Below are 16,793 nucleotides of genomic sequence, written 5' to 3'. Positions count from 1 at the left end.
GTTTCGTGTGGACGCGGATATTTCTTGAGACGAGGAAAAAAAAAAACGGATTGGGGTAAGCTCCGTCTCCGTGTGTACGGGGCCTTAGACATTTTGCAGAATAACTGTGCTGATTAGAATCTTGCTTTACAGCATTTCAGCAAGTACCACAAGACCGTAAAGTCCTTTTTCATGTAGACTAGGGCAAGTAAGTACTACGTACAGAATGCAACTAGGTAAAAAAACGCTTGATTTGTATTAATTTTACTAGCAATGCATAAAGGGCCTCTAAACACACATTGTGTGGAATTTTAAGATGCCTGTTTATCTGCTGCCATATAAAGTTCTGAAGGAAAAAAAACATATACCGTATTTTCCGGACTATAAGTCACACTTTTTTTCATAGTTTGGCAGGTCCTGCGACTTGTAGTCAGGTGCAACTTATTTATCAAAATTAATTTGACATGAACCAAGAGAAATAAACTAAGACAAAAATAACCAAGAGAAAACATTATCGTCTACAGCCGCCAGATGGCGCTCTATGCTGCTCAGTGCTCCTGTAGCCTACACTGAAAACATAGAGCACCCTCTTGCGGCTGGAGACGGTAATGTTTTCTCTTGGTTCTAAATGAATGCGACTTATAGTCCAGTGCGACTTATATATATATTTTTCCTCGTCATGACGTATATTTGGACTGATGCGACTCATACTCAGGTGCGACTTATAGTCCGAAAAATACAGTAATCAATGAGTTGAGTCAATGAGGTTTTCTGTAGTTTATGTATGCAAGTATTACATTCTCATTGTTACAGTTCAGTTTTAGGCATGCATTAGCTATATTGCAGTTTCTTATGTAGTTACAGGTTGACTGGTTGGCAACTGTTTTATTTAATCAACAAAGTCTTATTTGTTACATTGTGAGTACATGGCTAATTTTGGACTCTATATCCAAGCCTTTTGCTACAGGTGTGTGAGTTAATTCTTTTTTTGGTTTTGTTCAAATCACCTGCTGTTCACCTCTTTGTTGGCTGCCTTGCTCTCTGGGGTTCAGCAATAATGTGTGTTTGTAATCATACATACTGCACACAAAGATGACTGATATCATTATTTTAAAAGCCTGCAGTTACATGGAACCTGGAGCTTGTTCAGCAAGGACTTCCAACCCTTTGGAAATTATATGTTGGAGAACAAAGGAATGCATTTGAGGCTATATGCTTCCATTAAAGGACAGGCGTTCTGTAAGCTCTAGGAGTCACAAGTTCTGTTCTCACTCCATCTCCGGAAATTTATTCCTGTGAACCCAGGAGCTTCCCAGATTTGCTGGAAGTTTGTCGATGGTATATCATAGCGTATGTGGCCCAGTCTGTTCCACAGGGAGAGGTTATGTTTCACTTGGAAGAGCCAGTTTGACTGTGTCCAACAAGCCAAGCTGTGAGCTTTGAAGTGAGATGGAGCCAAAAAACAGAATTCAAACATTGTGTTCCTGGATTCTTGTATATTGATCAGACAGACATTCTCTGCTCTAGATGCTTTCATTTTCCTTCATGAGTTCTAAAAGAATCAGTCAGATTTGTCCTACTTGCTTTCTTGCTCTTGCATTTCCTTTGTAAATACCACACACACAGTGCCACTTGCTTCCAGCATTATGTTTCTGGGGAATATCAGATTTTCAAACTGTGTGTTTCCGGTCTCAGTGGTCAGTTTGTGCAGCAGTTTGAAACATGAGAAGGCATAGCAGTGCACGATGGTCCGGGAATATGCAGGGTCCGGAACCCTGTCTTAATGAAAAATAAAAAAAAAGCTGAATTTCCTCCTGTCTTCTCTTTTTAAATCCCTGCTGCCACCTGTGAACATCAGTCTCACTCTTTGAAAGCATTATAAACATTTATCTTTAATTCCTCACAGAGTTTTAATGAGTCGTTTGGGGTTCCATTCATGATTTGATTCATCTGTGATTTCTTTGTCTTCCTTTCCCTTTATTTCTCTGTCTACATTTTCTACTTCCCCATCACTCCTGCTGTCTGTTTCTTTTCTTTTAACCAGGGCATTCATGTTCTGTCAGACCTTCGTCATTGATGTGTCACATTCATAGTTGTTCAGCCTCGTATAACTGTTTACCATGCACCCTTACACACTTGTCAGGTTTGACATTGAAACAGACACAAATGTTCTGTGTGCATGTCAAATGCCTGAGTCAAGTTGACATTTGTGATTCATACTGTTTTTTTTCCTTCGTCTATTGAAATGTTTATTTAGGCCTATTTACTTTTATTTGTTCATTTTAAAATACTCTTCCTTTTATATACATATATATTTCCTTTATAAATGTATTTATTTTTAACTTTTACATTGCTTTCCCCTAAATTGCTCCTTTCCTCTCTCTTCCAATATCATCGGTGTGTCCCAGTCGACTGCATCACCTGATCTGTAGGCTAAAAGTGAGATTTAATGGACTAGTTGCGTGTTCCTCCTGCTGAACGGTATGACCTACTCTGGGACTTCAGAAGGTAAGGAAGCAGATTAGTCTCAAATATAATTCACGCAAAAAACACGATTCACACATGCGTAGACAATTTCACATGCATGAAACCTAATGCACGTGCGTGAAAAAAAAACATATATATTCAAAAAAAGCAATTCACATGCGCAAAATAAAATTATATATTTATAAAATACATTTCACAAATGCAAAACACCAATTTGTAGATATACAACTGTGCACCAAAACCTATGAATGTTTAAAATGTACGAGCGTCTGAATGTACAAATCGTCATTTACTACGAATCCACTCGGATTTGTGTGTGTGTGTGTTTTTGAGACTTTCCTGGCAGATCTCTCTTCCCATGTGGTCTGTCGTACTCTTAAGCCAATCAGATGCGATCTTACCATTCAACCAATCATATCATTAAGTTATTATTTACAAATTATCTGATGTTGTTTATCTTGATCGAACTACATTGCTTCAACGTAGTGGTTAACAATGACTAGGCTACATGTTTTAAATTACTGTAATAAAGTACACACTGACCTAACAGACATCAATTTATAAAACAAGATTATTTAGAATTATAATTTCACAACTCTCAAAATTTTACTTTTGTCTTTACAGGTCTTTCTTTTTACTATCCTGATTGTAGTTTAATTTGTAATTACTGTAACTGTCCTGTTACAACTGTATTTTTTTCTAACTAGTTTTCTAACTAGAAAAACTGTCTTGATTGAATGTGTAAACGATAAAATGTGTAAACTCAGACTTTTATGAAATAAACTAAACTCTTACCCGTGCTTCCCTTTCTTCATTCACCATGATGGATTACTGATGTAAAGGCTTAATTTCCGTTCGAATTAATCCATATTGCGCAAAAGGTGCGCAGAATCGTGCTCCTTGAATGCACTATCAGTGTCTTATGATATGATTGGTTGAATGGTAAGATCGCATCTGATTGGCTTAAGAGTACGACAGACCCACATGGGAAGAGAGCTCTGCCAGGAAAGTCTCAAAAACACACCCACAAAAATCTGAGTGGATTCGTAGTAAATGACGATTTGTACATTCAGACACTCATACATTTTAAACATTCAAAGGTTTTTGTGCACAGTTGTATATCTACAAATCGTTTTTTGGATTTGTGAAATGTATTTTATAAATATATAATTTTATTTTGCGCTTGTGAATTGCTTTTTGTGAATATACATTTTATTTCACGCACATGATTTTTTTTTGTTTGTACGTGAATTAGGTTTCATGCATGTGAAATTGTCTACGCATGTGTGAATCGTGTTTTTTGCGTGAATTATATTTGAGACTAATCTGCTTCTATAAGAAGGATCTAGAAACTCAACTCCCACTTTATCTACCAGTCAGTCACATTATGAGGAAGTATGTCACACATAGGGACAGGTCTGAATTTTGATATAGGTTCCTTCAGGGCTAGAAAAAAGTAGTTTATTCTCTTCAACTATAGTCAAGATGAGTTTTCTTTAGTCTAAGGGTGCTGCAGAGTTGCTGTTGATCATCCAGCATTTTTTGGTCAAACAACCCTTTACAATTTGATTCCATAAATCGTCTGTTTTAAAATGACCTTTTAATTCCATTCACATCTTTTTTTCCCTCTCTCAAACCCACACTCAGTCATACATCCTCTCACCTCTTTGAGGAACAGTTTAGTCCCAATTACTTGCAAGCTATTTCTGTAACAGGGTCTCATTATGAGAGCGATAATAATGTAATTTTGTTGCAGATTACTCTTTTAGCACTTTCATTTGCATCACATTGTCGGGAAAAAGTTTCATGGCCACATGTGACCAGAGGCCCTGATCTGTTATGTTGTGTTTTCACTAATGGACAACAGATAAATCACCAAGGTCTATATAAATTTGATTGTTTGGCTGATGTGTTGGAGGCGGGACTTTTATTTTGACGGCGCTGAAAATTGCAGTGCATGTGCACACAGCGCTCACATTCGTTCTCTTTATTGTTTGTTCTCGCTGTTTAACAGTTCTGTCTAATAGACTGTAAAAAGATAGATCATCACTTCCTTCCTTTGTAGAAAAGTGAACTTCAAACAAAGAACCCTTAAACTTAGATCAGCATGATAAGAGCTACAAAAAATAAATTAATTTGAAGGGTAATTTAATTGTTCTGTTGTCTCACGTTCCAATTAGATTATATGGAGGGGGTGGTGTTTATGACCTATACTGGGTCCAGCCACCTGGGGGTTATCAAAACGTTTTGGCTTCACTTTTCAGGACTTGTGCAGCACACTTGGTCTAATAAGGATAGAAGACTTGTCTAATAATCAGTCAAACTGTTAAAGGGGTCATATGATGTTGCTAAAAAGAACATTATTTGGTGTAATGAAATGGCTTTATGCAGTTTCAGTTGAAAAAATAAACATTTACCACAGACTGTACATTATTGTTCCTACTCTATGCCCCGCCTTTATGAAACGCTTTGATTTTGACAAAGCTCATCGCTCTGAAAAGTGAGGTGTGCTCTGATTGGCCAGCTATCCAGTGCATTGTGATTGGCTGAATACCTCAAGCGTGTGACGGAAATGTTATGCCCCTTAATATACTGTGATGCTGTGTGTCCCGGAGCACAGAGACAAAAAAATTAAAACCCATTATAAACGAGGCATTTGTTGCATCCAGTGGGGACTTTAAGATTTGTAAGACTTTAAGATTTGTAAGATCATCCATGTAACCTCTAAGAGCGGGTTGCCTGATCCTTGAGTCCATCTTTGGGCCTCTGGTTTCCTTTTCTCCTGCCTTGATGATAAGGTTTATGCCCATGATAAAACAGGATAGGGGATACTGTACACCCTGTGACAATCCCTCTTCCAAGGTGCTGCCACTGAGTGATGAAGTCCTTTGTCTAAAAGCGAAGCTGGATTCCCCCCAGGTAGGTGCTGATTATTGCCCTGATATAATAATTAATAATAATAATAATAATTCTTTACATTTATATAGCGCTTTTCTAGACACTCAAAGCGCTTTACATAGACAGGGGGTATCTCCTCATCCACCACCAGTTTGCAGCATCCACCTGGATGATGCGACGGCAGCCATATTGCGCCAGAACGCCCACCACACACCAGCTTACTGGTGGAGAGGAGATGATGTGATGAAGCCATCAGTAGACATATGATCTGGGATGTTGTAGTGTCGTCTATCGATCATGTATGTGGACATTCTCTTTGCCACCACTGAGAAAGAAGATCTTGCACTCCGTGCTGAGCAAAGAGATGGTTCTGAATCGGCCAATACACACTGAGCCTTCCTCTTTAGGAACAAAGCAGCCTTCAGCCTTCTACCAGCTCGATGGATCAGACACTTTCTTCCAGACCCTTTTAAGCAGCTTCCAGAAGCGGTGGAGGAGATTTGGACATTTGTTATACACCCTTTAGGGTATACAGCTGGGGCCTGGGGCTGACGCAGCCCTTGCTTTTTTTTTCTACCTCCTGGATTTCCTTCCATGTTGGTTCGTTGGCATTGAACATAATGGAGGGGCTGTCAGCTGTGCCAATTTCTGGATTTTCGCTCAGTTCAAGGGATTGTACGGATCACTATGTGTCTCTGTGAGAAATGCATCTCGCTTAAAAAAAGGACTAGACTGTTGTTGAGTGGTCCAAAGTTATGTTTTTTGATGAAAGTTAATTTTGCATTTCCTTTGAAAATCAGGGTCCCAGAGACTGGAGTCTTTCAAATCAGGTGATGGTGATTTAGCGGTAATCACGGAACTGGATTTACTGACAAGGAGCGCATGATCATATCGTCAGATATATCGCCCAGCCCTATATCACCTATATAATCGTAATAATATTATTATTATTATTATTATTTTTATTATTATTATTATTATTATTATTATATACACGCACACATACATATATTATAGGCTATATTATAGGTTTATAGGATATCAGCATCAGCTGTCAAAAAACAATATCAGTCAACCACAGTTTCAGTTCAATTCCATCTTTCCTTATAACCTCCTGAGATAAAAGCCTGCAAGGAAACACATACTTTACATGTACAAATGCTTTGTTGATATTTTACCCTCAGGCCATACAATATTTTTTTCTGCAGTTAAAGAGTAAAGATTTTTAGCTGAAATAATGCTCCTTGGTGTTTCATAAAATGCAAGTCCACAGCTTCTGTGGATACAATTGTGGATGTTTTTTTTTTGTTTTGTTTGTTGTTGTTGTTATTTTTATAAGTGTATTGTGGATGGTCAGAAAACTCAATTCACAATTTGGAGACAATGTCTGAAGGTCTTTCCAGTTACCAAGGAGACTTCTTTACTTGGACCTCTGTGTCATCAAAAGTGACATTGACAGTAAACTGGAGTTTTTCTAAGATAAGTCTTCATAACTTCCAGAACACTTGAGTGAATCGATCCGAAGTCGGCATGAATAAATAAGGCTCTGACTTCGCATGTGAGGAATCCTTAATCTTTTTCCCGTTTTATGTTTTTTTTTTTTTCTGAGCAGCTAGACGTGTTTTCTTCCTTCCTCCAATTCTTTTTATTTTTGTCTCTTTCATTTCCTTCTCTTCTTGCTCAAGGTTCTGTATTGAATGAAATCGAAAGCAATAGCCTGTGTAGGATGTGATTGTGTATTTTTCTTCCGTTTTTTTGAGAGAATTCACGGTTTGAACTGCAGAAATCCATGCTGGTAATTCTACATATTCAGTAAAGGAATAAACAGCACACACATTCTCTCTTTGTCTATAAGTGTTTAAATGTTTATAAGGAATAGAGACTGCCAAAAAAAAGACTTCATTGTGTATTATAAGGCTGCCACTTTTGAGAAAAATTTAATTCGAATGAATATCAAATATCAGGCAATGTATTCGAATATATAATATCTACGCCCCCCCCCCCCCCGCATAAAAAAAAGGTACCATATCAGCCAAGATGAAGGAACAGCTGACCATAGCTGTATATGGATTGCCATTTTGAAATAATTTTAGTAGCAGAGCTACTGCAAGCGATTTTTAGTGCTGCAATTCCGTTTATCCTTTGCTGAAATATTTTTGCGTCTTCATAGAGAGAGCCATAGTGGTTGCTTAGCAACGGCAGACGCCTCAGGGGCGCAACTGCCTGAGCGCTTTGGAAAGAAGGAGAAAGCTTCAGTATTTAGTATTTAGAAAGTATTTCGATTTTTTTTTTATTTTAAGTGACTTAATGGCGGCTGCCCATCAGTACAGTTCTCTGATGAGGATATGAGCTCAGTATTATTTTTAGTCCTCTGTATGACTTTTTACACTTAAAACCTTGGTTAAAGTTGTTCTTTTTGTTAGCAACCGTCAACCAATAAAAACCTACTTCATTATTAAATACTAAAGCATTATGCAAAGTTATATTGTATATTTTTTTTTCAGAACCATACCATACCATCTTGAACCATAATAGAAAATGCACTTATTGTTTGCACTGTTCAGAATGAATTCTGTTGTGTATTTCAGACTATTTAAGGCCATTAAAACAATATTTTGCAGTGTTTTCCATAAGAATTGTCAGTTTAGATTTTATGGTGACTTTAACACAGGGTTTTACATGTACAGTGTAAAATCTTTAAAACCTAGTTAATTATTAACCTAGTAAAAGTATGGTATAAACAATACATAAATAATCAATGTCTTTTTAGTGCTGTACAGTGGAATCTATTTTATGGAATTAAATCTGAAGCTTGTGAGCAGAACGTGTGTGAGTGTATATTAGGAATCAAGCCTGTTTAAATGCCCCGAGAGCCATTGATTATGTCATATAGGCATAACACACTTATTTGATTTTGAGACCACTGCTGTGAGCCTTCAAGCACATGCATGCACACATGTGCACACTCGTGTTGTGGCAGTTCTCATGATAATAAGCCAGAGGATCCAGCTGTAAGCATTCCCTGAACCTACTCTGAAGGCTAAGTGATTGCAATTATTTTGCATACAACTAAATTAGGTTTAACAAATTAATGGAGTTAAACTTGATGTTGAAGAAAAATTAAATCATTTAAAACTATTCTCACATGGCACCTCATGAAGTTTTGTGGTTACTGTGAAATTTTAATACATTGTTTTTGTATTTGCATTGTTTCATATTTTTGATGACTATTATTCTTAATTATGAAAAGTAGTAAAGAAAAAGTTGTTGTAACCAAACTAGTACTGCATATACATTTATACAGAAATCTCTTTCTAATTCTCTTTCAGAATGGGCAGAGCACCACTGAGGATGGGGTCACTTCAGCTGATAAGGTAGGACCCAGCTGACCACATATCATATAGTTATCGGGACCGATTTCTTTTTTTCTCTTGTTTATCCATCAGTATCCATTTTTTTTTTCTGCTGGTTGTGTCCGTAGTTCTCCAACAAATGTGTGTTGAATAACTTTTTTAGCAACACATGTTTTATTTAAAATCTTCATGTTTGTCATGAAACAATAGGCTATATGATATTACGTGAAACATTATCGGTTTGTCTTTACATTACAACTGATGCTCTTAATTTCTCGCAATTTCGGTCCCTGGGTAACTTCCCCTTGGGGTTGTTTTTAAATCATTACTATAGCAATCCAATAACTATGTTCAGTACATATCAGAAGAATGTCTGTACTGTATAAAAATACATCAAATGGAAAGGGCAGCTGCCCCTGACTTTCTCACACTGGTCATGGGGCCATTCTTGATGATGTGTGGTGAATTTGAGTCCTACTGCTGTTTTAGATTTGATTTGTGATCTCATGTTTGAGCCAATATTGTGAGTGCTGTATTCAAGAGACCACAGAGCCGCTTCTGTCTCAGTAGAGTGTCTGGAGGATATTGACAGCTTTCTGAAACAATCAGTGGAACAAGGGCTAAGAAGAATTCAGTCTATAGAGTTCTGGCTCAGAGACTCTATAAGGCATCTTTGTGTGTCTACAGGAGTTTGATTACTCATAGCCTTCAATTTAATCTGTCCAAAAACAAAATAACCTCACTTAAACAAAAGTTTAGGAGTTTTTGTTGTCAGGGAATGTTTTTATATCATGTAAATATTATGCATAGAATTTACTTAGTCAAGACTATAGCCAATCAGTGATCAACTTATTATTATACTTATAATAATCTGCTTTTGGTTGAATATGACACTGTAGTACTTTAAGTGGTTGTATTTCCTGTTTTTTCTTTACCTAAATTGTGTTAAGTGTAATTAATGTTTTTAGGATTAACATGGTGGTGTTAGGATGTTGCAAAGCTTTATTTTAAAGCATTGTTCGACTACAACAGCAAAAAAAGGGTTTCCTTTCTCTCTGGAGTGTTACAAGTTCTTGGTGCATAAAGAAGATCTGTAAAGTTGCAAAGACTGAAGTCTCAAACCCAAAGAGATATTCTTTATAAAAGTTAAAGAGCCAGTAAGATGAAAATTCTAAGCTTCCTATCACTGTTTATAAGTCCTGTACATTAGGTTTAAATCCAGTCTTTTAACTGGTGACGAACTTGGATGTGATCTATGGTCATCATAAATACAGCAGTGTCAATCTGTTTAAAAGGACAGGGACAATCCAGCTATTGGATCTGAGGCAAAACGCAAGCAAAACCAGGCATATTATGTCATATTATGGCAGATTTACTGTGAACACTGACATGTTCTTACTGTTCTTGACATGTGGGTAAATGGATGGATGTCTGACTGTTGAGGGCTTTGTCTTTAGTCTCTTCATGCAGTTATTTTGAAGCATCCTGTCCTCTCTTATATGGGAACATCATGTCTAAGTGTAATAAAATGGTTTTTGAGTGGGAACAAGTGTTGAAGGGGTGGATGGATGAGATCAATTATGAAAAAAGAACAGGTACAGCTAATGAGGTGAACCCGGTCGCCCTTTTTTTCACTCTCGCTCAATGTTTTTTTTTTTCTATCCAGTGTCTTGATATTATTTGCCCTTGTTTAAGCTCAAGTATATATTTATTAATGTTAAAGTACTTTCCTATCCCAGTTTAAAATGTCCTGATGTACAGCATGTGAAACAATGAGAAGTATATACACTTTTGCTGTGTATGAACATCCAGACTAGCCTGACACAGCAGCTTTGGCTCAACCAATAGCGTTAGTTTGGGGGCGGGACTATCTGGTGTTCCTGGAAACCTGTTTAAAAACATCATTATTTAGTGATAGCAATGGTGCAAAAATTATGTGCTTCAGCTTTAAAAGGTTATTTCACCCGAGAATGAAAATTTGTATATCTTCTTCTCAGCCCTGGAATCATCCTTGGTGTATGTGACTTTCCTCTTTCAGAATAATCCAATCAAAGTTATGTTGAAAATTGTCCTTGCTCTTCCAAGGGAATAATTGGGTTTGTTGTAAACAGTTCAGAAGACATGAAATAAAGTGTGCGAATCTGTAATAAAATGTACCTCACATGATTCTGGGTAGTGTTGTCACGGTACCAAAATTTCAGTATACGGTACCGATACCCGTAAAAATCCAGGGTTCTCGGTTCTATTTTCGGTACCAAAGCAAAACATAAAAATATTCTTAAAAAAAAAAAAATGTATCACTAAAAATAAAACCAGTAACTTTCTTTATATTTATTTACAATTATGTTTCAGGTTTTTCTACAAGTAATATAATTATGAAAAACCGTAAACAAGTTTCACCCAAATTTAATTTGTCTTTTAATTAATGAAATGTAAACATTCATTTTTTTTGATAAAGGGGATTTGCTATTAAAATGTAAACATGGAATATTGTGTGATTTATTTATTTAAAAAATAAAGTTTTATAATTTTTTACAACAGTAGTAGCAGTATCACATACATTCTACTAAATAATAGTAATATTTCTAGCACAATGCCTTTATGTAATAATGAACTTTTATTTTGATGGGCTACTTTTATTTTGACACTGGTTTTACTCAATAGAAATGGTTAAAATACTTGTGAAGTGACTCGGAACAATTCTGGTGATGTTTATATATTTCTGTCCTCATTGAGACGGCAGATGCTGAAATGAATGCAAGCGGCACGCGCTTCAGTCTATGTAGTAAACAAACCATTCATTAATTCACACAGAGACACGCAGAACATGCAGGATTCATATTTCAACCCATTTTTGCGGCTTAACATTTACAGATACTGGTCCATACAGAGATTTTATTTGATTAATTTATGCTAACTTTGACAAATTCAGTGACTGTCCATATTAAAATGTAAGTTTCATTGTCAAGGCTGGATTTTGAGATTCTGTCTGTGTTTTCTGCTTCGCAGAAATCATAGCGCTGTATGCGTCAAGAACCGGGTTGACCGGGTCCTCGGTACCACGGGTCCTCGGTACCACGGGTACCACCTGGTACTGTCACATTTTCATTTTTTTAGTACCTGCTTGGTACCGAAGTACCGGGTCTTTTGACAACACTAGCTCTGGGGGTGAATAATGGCCCCCTGGAGCGAATCCATGTGTTTTTGCAAGATAAATATCCAGATTTCAAATCTAATAAACACTTTTTTTCTTACTTCTGCTGACTGTGGGACACGGAAGATGTGCAAGTGGAAGATGGAAGACGTATGCATCGCGCACACCTCTTGGAAATGTAGGAGCAAAGGAAACATTGGGTCTCATTCACTAAATATGCGTAGGCACAGATTTTTGCGTGAAATGTGCGTACGGACGTTTTCACGAATAAATCATGATTCATCAAAAACTTTCGTACTAAAATTTATTCTAAATGTACGAAAAGATTCAAGAACAACTTATACCACACGTACGCAATAATCATGTACAAACGGGGGCCTTATAAGCATGTGTTAAGAACCCTATATAATTAGATGTTATTGATAAATTATAATTACAGTTCCAATTATTTATATATATATATATATATATATATATATATATATATATATATATATATATATATATATATATATTATATTATATTATATTATATTATATTAGAGGTCCAAACAATAATCACCTGATCTATCCTTATATAAACGCTGATTAATGTGTCTCATCTAGTGTTTAGAGGCATGGCACACTTGGTACTGCTTGAAGACATCGCGGCGCGTGCTCTAAGGAGAGAGCGCGTCTTTAGAGAGCGCACAGATATGTTCGCGGAGAGTGACGAATGGCTGTTCAGTCGCATTAGGTTGCACAGAGAAGTCCTCATTGATTTATGCAACTCACTGGAACCACACCTAAGCCACATCACCAACCACTCTCACCCTATACCACCTTATCTCCAAGCCTGTGTTATAACCCATGCTTCCTTTTTACCTATGCCCGTTATGCCAGTGGATACACTTTTAAATAACAAAAAATTTTTCCTGGCTTCCACCTCTGACAGCAAAACCTCACGTTCATTATCGTTAAAGTTATTTTTCTTTGTCTTTTGTTTTGGTGCCATAATTGTCTTCTCTGTACAAGTGCCTCATTGTGGAAAGCCCTTATATGGAGCTGGTTGGGGTGTGAATTATGCTAATTACTGACCTCGTGCACATGGGCGCTCATTTAGAAGACTCCAAATTCACTAACAGAAGAACAAGTTTAAGAACAAGCTCATGTGCGTACGCACGTGTTGTGAATTAGGTGGAAAGTTCTCGTGAGAAGTTCAAATGTGCGTATAAATAAGAAAATTGTATGCAAAAATTAGTGAATGAGACTCAATGTTTCCTTACTTTAGCAAAGGAAAACCTGTGTCCTCTTGGCTTATTTCGAAATCCTCCAATGTTTCTCTTTAAAAATCCTTGTTTTGTTCGTCTAATTTGTGACCAGCATTTTGTTTTGTTCTCTCTCCGCGCTCCCCACAGTCAGCAGAAGTGAGAAAAAAACTGTTTATTACGTTTGAAATCTGGATATTTATCTTACAAAAACTCATGGATTCACTGCAGGGGACCTTTATTCACCCCCCAGGGCCGTGTGAGAGACATTTTATTACAGTTGCGTGCACTTCATTTCACGTTGTTCTGAATTCTCGGGTGAACTAACACTTTAAAGCTATGTTTAGTTCTCAGTTTAATCATTGTAATTGGTTAATAAATATTTTCAGACTGAGTTTTTAAAGAAGCTCATCTTGACGCAGATCTGAAATCTATTTTGCATGTCTTCAGCTGTAGGACCCAAGCTTCAGTATAGATATTGTGGATGAACGTTGCTTATAATACCTCTGTTCTCCTCCACCCTCCCCAGAGAGAGCAAGCAGAAATAAATAACTGCTTGTTCAAGAACCTATTTTAGCCTGGGCCTTTATGCTTGACATGTCAGAGCCACAAGCGACAGTCTTGGGTGATAAGGAGGACAGAGAATTTAATGAGACCATATCATCTCTATTTCATATAATTTTTCAACTTCTCACTTTCATCCCGCTTCCTTGCTTCTTTAGCTTCTCATCAGCTCTTAATTTCTCTGTCTTTAACCCTCTGGGGTCTAAGGGTATTTTTGGGGCCTGGAGAAGTTTTGTCATGCCCTGACATTTGTGCTTTTTTTCAGTTTCTTGGGTCCTACATCTGAAGACATGCAGCATTTTTAAATGTCCAAAATGACTGCCATATCGGCCAAGATAACATAAACACACACACACACACACACACACACACACACACACACACACACACACGCGCGCGCACACACACACACACACACATATATACAACATGCCACATTTATTAAAAAGCCTTTATTTTAGGGCTTGTTCATCAAGCCATGCCATAAAATAAAGGCTTTTTATTTTTTCTTAAAGAGAGTGCCTTGGAGTTTCCTATTTGTTCTATATTATGATTATCCCATCCAAAGAGCACCTCATGCTAACATTTTGAGTCCTGGAAGCGCCCCTCTATAGACATTTGATGCCATATATATTGTTTGAAAGTGTTTTGATTTTCATTGTTAATTTACATTTTACATTAGGGCATCATTTTTAGCATTAGTTTATTCATTAGTTAACATAAACTGCCAATTTAATATTCTTCTGAATATTCATTCATCTTAGGTATTCCAATATTTAATAACAATAAGTTAAAATCTAGTTGCAACTGTGTTATTTAATGAGCTAACATGAACTAAAACTTATTTTTTAACAAAGATGAATAACTTCTGTAGCAAATATAGCTATTGCTCATTGTGAATGTTAATGGTTAACTTAAGAAAACCTTATTGTAAAGTGATACCTATGGGTCTTTATAGTTCTTTTGCACTTTAATTATGCAAAACTTTTAACTTTATATATTTTATATATTATATCTATTGCTTTATTGTATTTAAATGTTCAGTTATTTTTGTAATAAGAAAAACAGTTTTTTAACCTGTTATACTGTATTATGAGCACTTTTTTAAAACTAAATTTCAATACCGTGATAATACCGTTTACCGTGGTGAGAGCATGAGCAATTAATCACAACAGGAAAATTTGATACCGGCATATCCCTATTTGCCACTTTGTGAAACATATTATATGAAAGCCAAATTGCCTTCTAGTTTCCTCTGAACCAAATACACATGGAGCTCAAAACCTTGCATCAGTTTCCAGTCTGAGCTTTGGCACATTTTGACTCTAGTGACTGTCAAATCTCATCTTCATCTCACATAAGGTGAGCCTCATCTGCCCCAAGGGTTTTTGTATCAAGTTAGGTGGTACCTGGATATTATGCTATTCTTAGTGTTGCTGAACACTAGAGTTTCCATGGTTATTTTTTCCTTTTGTAAAAGTAATTCTATTATAAGAAAGTTATTTAATTTAAAATAATTTGACTGTTAGTTTTTTTTCTAGCAGAATGAAAAGCCTTCATCTTCAGACTGACATAAAAAGTGTGCATTTAAACAAGGATGAGTCATTTCAGTAAATTAAGGTTTTTATATCAACATTTTCTCATGCACTAATGTACATATTGGCTCCATATAGTCATTCTGATATAAAGTGGAAAATCATGATCCTCTCCCATTTGCTTGATGGTGGACGATTAATGGCAATAACTCTGACCACTGCATAGTGTATTGTAGACAAGTGTGAAGAAACTTTAACTAATTCCTTATACCTGGATTAATTTCATCTTGTTCTGGTCTGTTTTCTCTCTTTTTCCGGCCAATATAATCACGTCGATAGTGCCAAATACTATAGGTACCCACCAAAACTTATCAGACAGCTTTTCCAGTATTAGTTTTTCGAGGCACAGTACACCTTATTTCTCTGTTTTCTAATCTTCACTGCTCCAGTGTTGAAAGACAGACTCTGGTTTAGATTTTTTGTTAATCAGTTTCTGCTAGTGACTTGGGCCAATTTAAGGAGCTGCTGCAGAGATTGGAACAGAATAAAAGGCTCATGTGAAAATATAAAGCTGAGACCGATCAGCTCTAGAGAGCAGCAGTTGTACTAAACTACCAGTCAGTTCAGTCTGATGGATGTTCTGTATTAATCTGGCCTTGAGGTAGAGTTCACCCCTGCTGCCTTCTCTTTCTTTGACTATATTTGGTGAAGTTTGTTTAAAAAAAAGTCCAAGCTGTTCTGTCTTCTGTTGTTTCTTTCAGAACTGAGCTTTCTAAAAGCAGGAATGCTCCTCTGGGAGAGTTCAATCATTTGTTCTGTCTATAAAGTGCTGTCAGAACTGCTGCTCATTGTCTAGAGAGGAAGAGAAAAAGAAACCACAAATATTAACACGATGTTATTTGATGCATAAAAGCAAGAAATCGGATGTTCATCCAAAATATATATTTTTAATTTTGTTTCAGCTCATGAAGATCTGCCAAACCTTTCCATTATGTTGATCAAAAATGTTATAAAATCTGTTTTCAAGTGATTCAGGAATGAATGTACATAATATGTCACTAACTAAATTATTTATAATTTGGTTCATTGTAATGCAACTTTTATATCTATTTAGGCTCTTGAATCTACTCTATATTAAATCTTACTTGAATGCCTTCACGTTTAGTTCTACTTCTGCTATTTCGCTATTGACATAGTCATGTGGTTGTTTGCTTCTTCCATAATTGATGTTCAAATGATGTGTTGTCCTGTCAGTTAGAAAATGTTAAATTGATGAACGTTGCCCCATTGTGTGTTTGCTGTGTGCCACTTTGCTGACTATATTGACCTTGTTGTCATGGTGTTCCATAATTGGCATGGCAACAGCATGAGATATCGATGCATTAAAAAGAGAGAGATAGAGGAGCAAGCGTGTTCGTCAAAACATTGTGGTTCATTGTCAGTTGTCAGAGTTGGAGTAAAAGGTTTTTAATGAAAGCGTGTACATATATAATGACTGTTGGCACTAATGATAGCAAATGGAGTCTTGCCATCAAAATTGTTTGTGTGAGAGAGAGGGGTTTGTGTTAACGTGAAA

At 36.4% G+C, this 16,793-nt stretch overlaps 1 protein-coding gene across 1 annotated transcript in view; it reads left to right on the top strand.

Moving 5' to 3' along the window:
• The window catches only part of LOC128031545 (ribosomal protein S6 kinase alpha-1-like), a 32,940-nt gene that overhangs the window by 6,198 nt on the left and 9,949 nt on the right, over window positions 1-16,793 (top strand). Inside the window, exon 2 of the mRNA XM_052619856.1 lies at window positions 8,694-8,738. Coding sequence (XP_052475816.1) covers window positions 8,694-8,738 — 45 coding nt within the window. The remainder of the gene's footprint in view (window positions 1-8,693; window positions 8,739-16,793) is intronic.

This window comes from Carassius gibelio, chromosome A17 (assembly GCF_023724105.1).
Source record: "Carassius gibelio isolate Cgi1373 ecotype wild population from Czech Republic chromosome A17, carGib1.2-hapl.c, whole genome shotgun sequence".
NCBI lineage: Eukaryota > Metazoa > Chordata > Actinopteri > Cypriniformes > Cyprinidae > Carassius > Carassius gibelio.
This window is presented reverse-complemented; position numbering and strand designations above follow the sequence as displayed.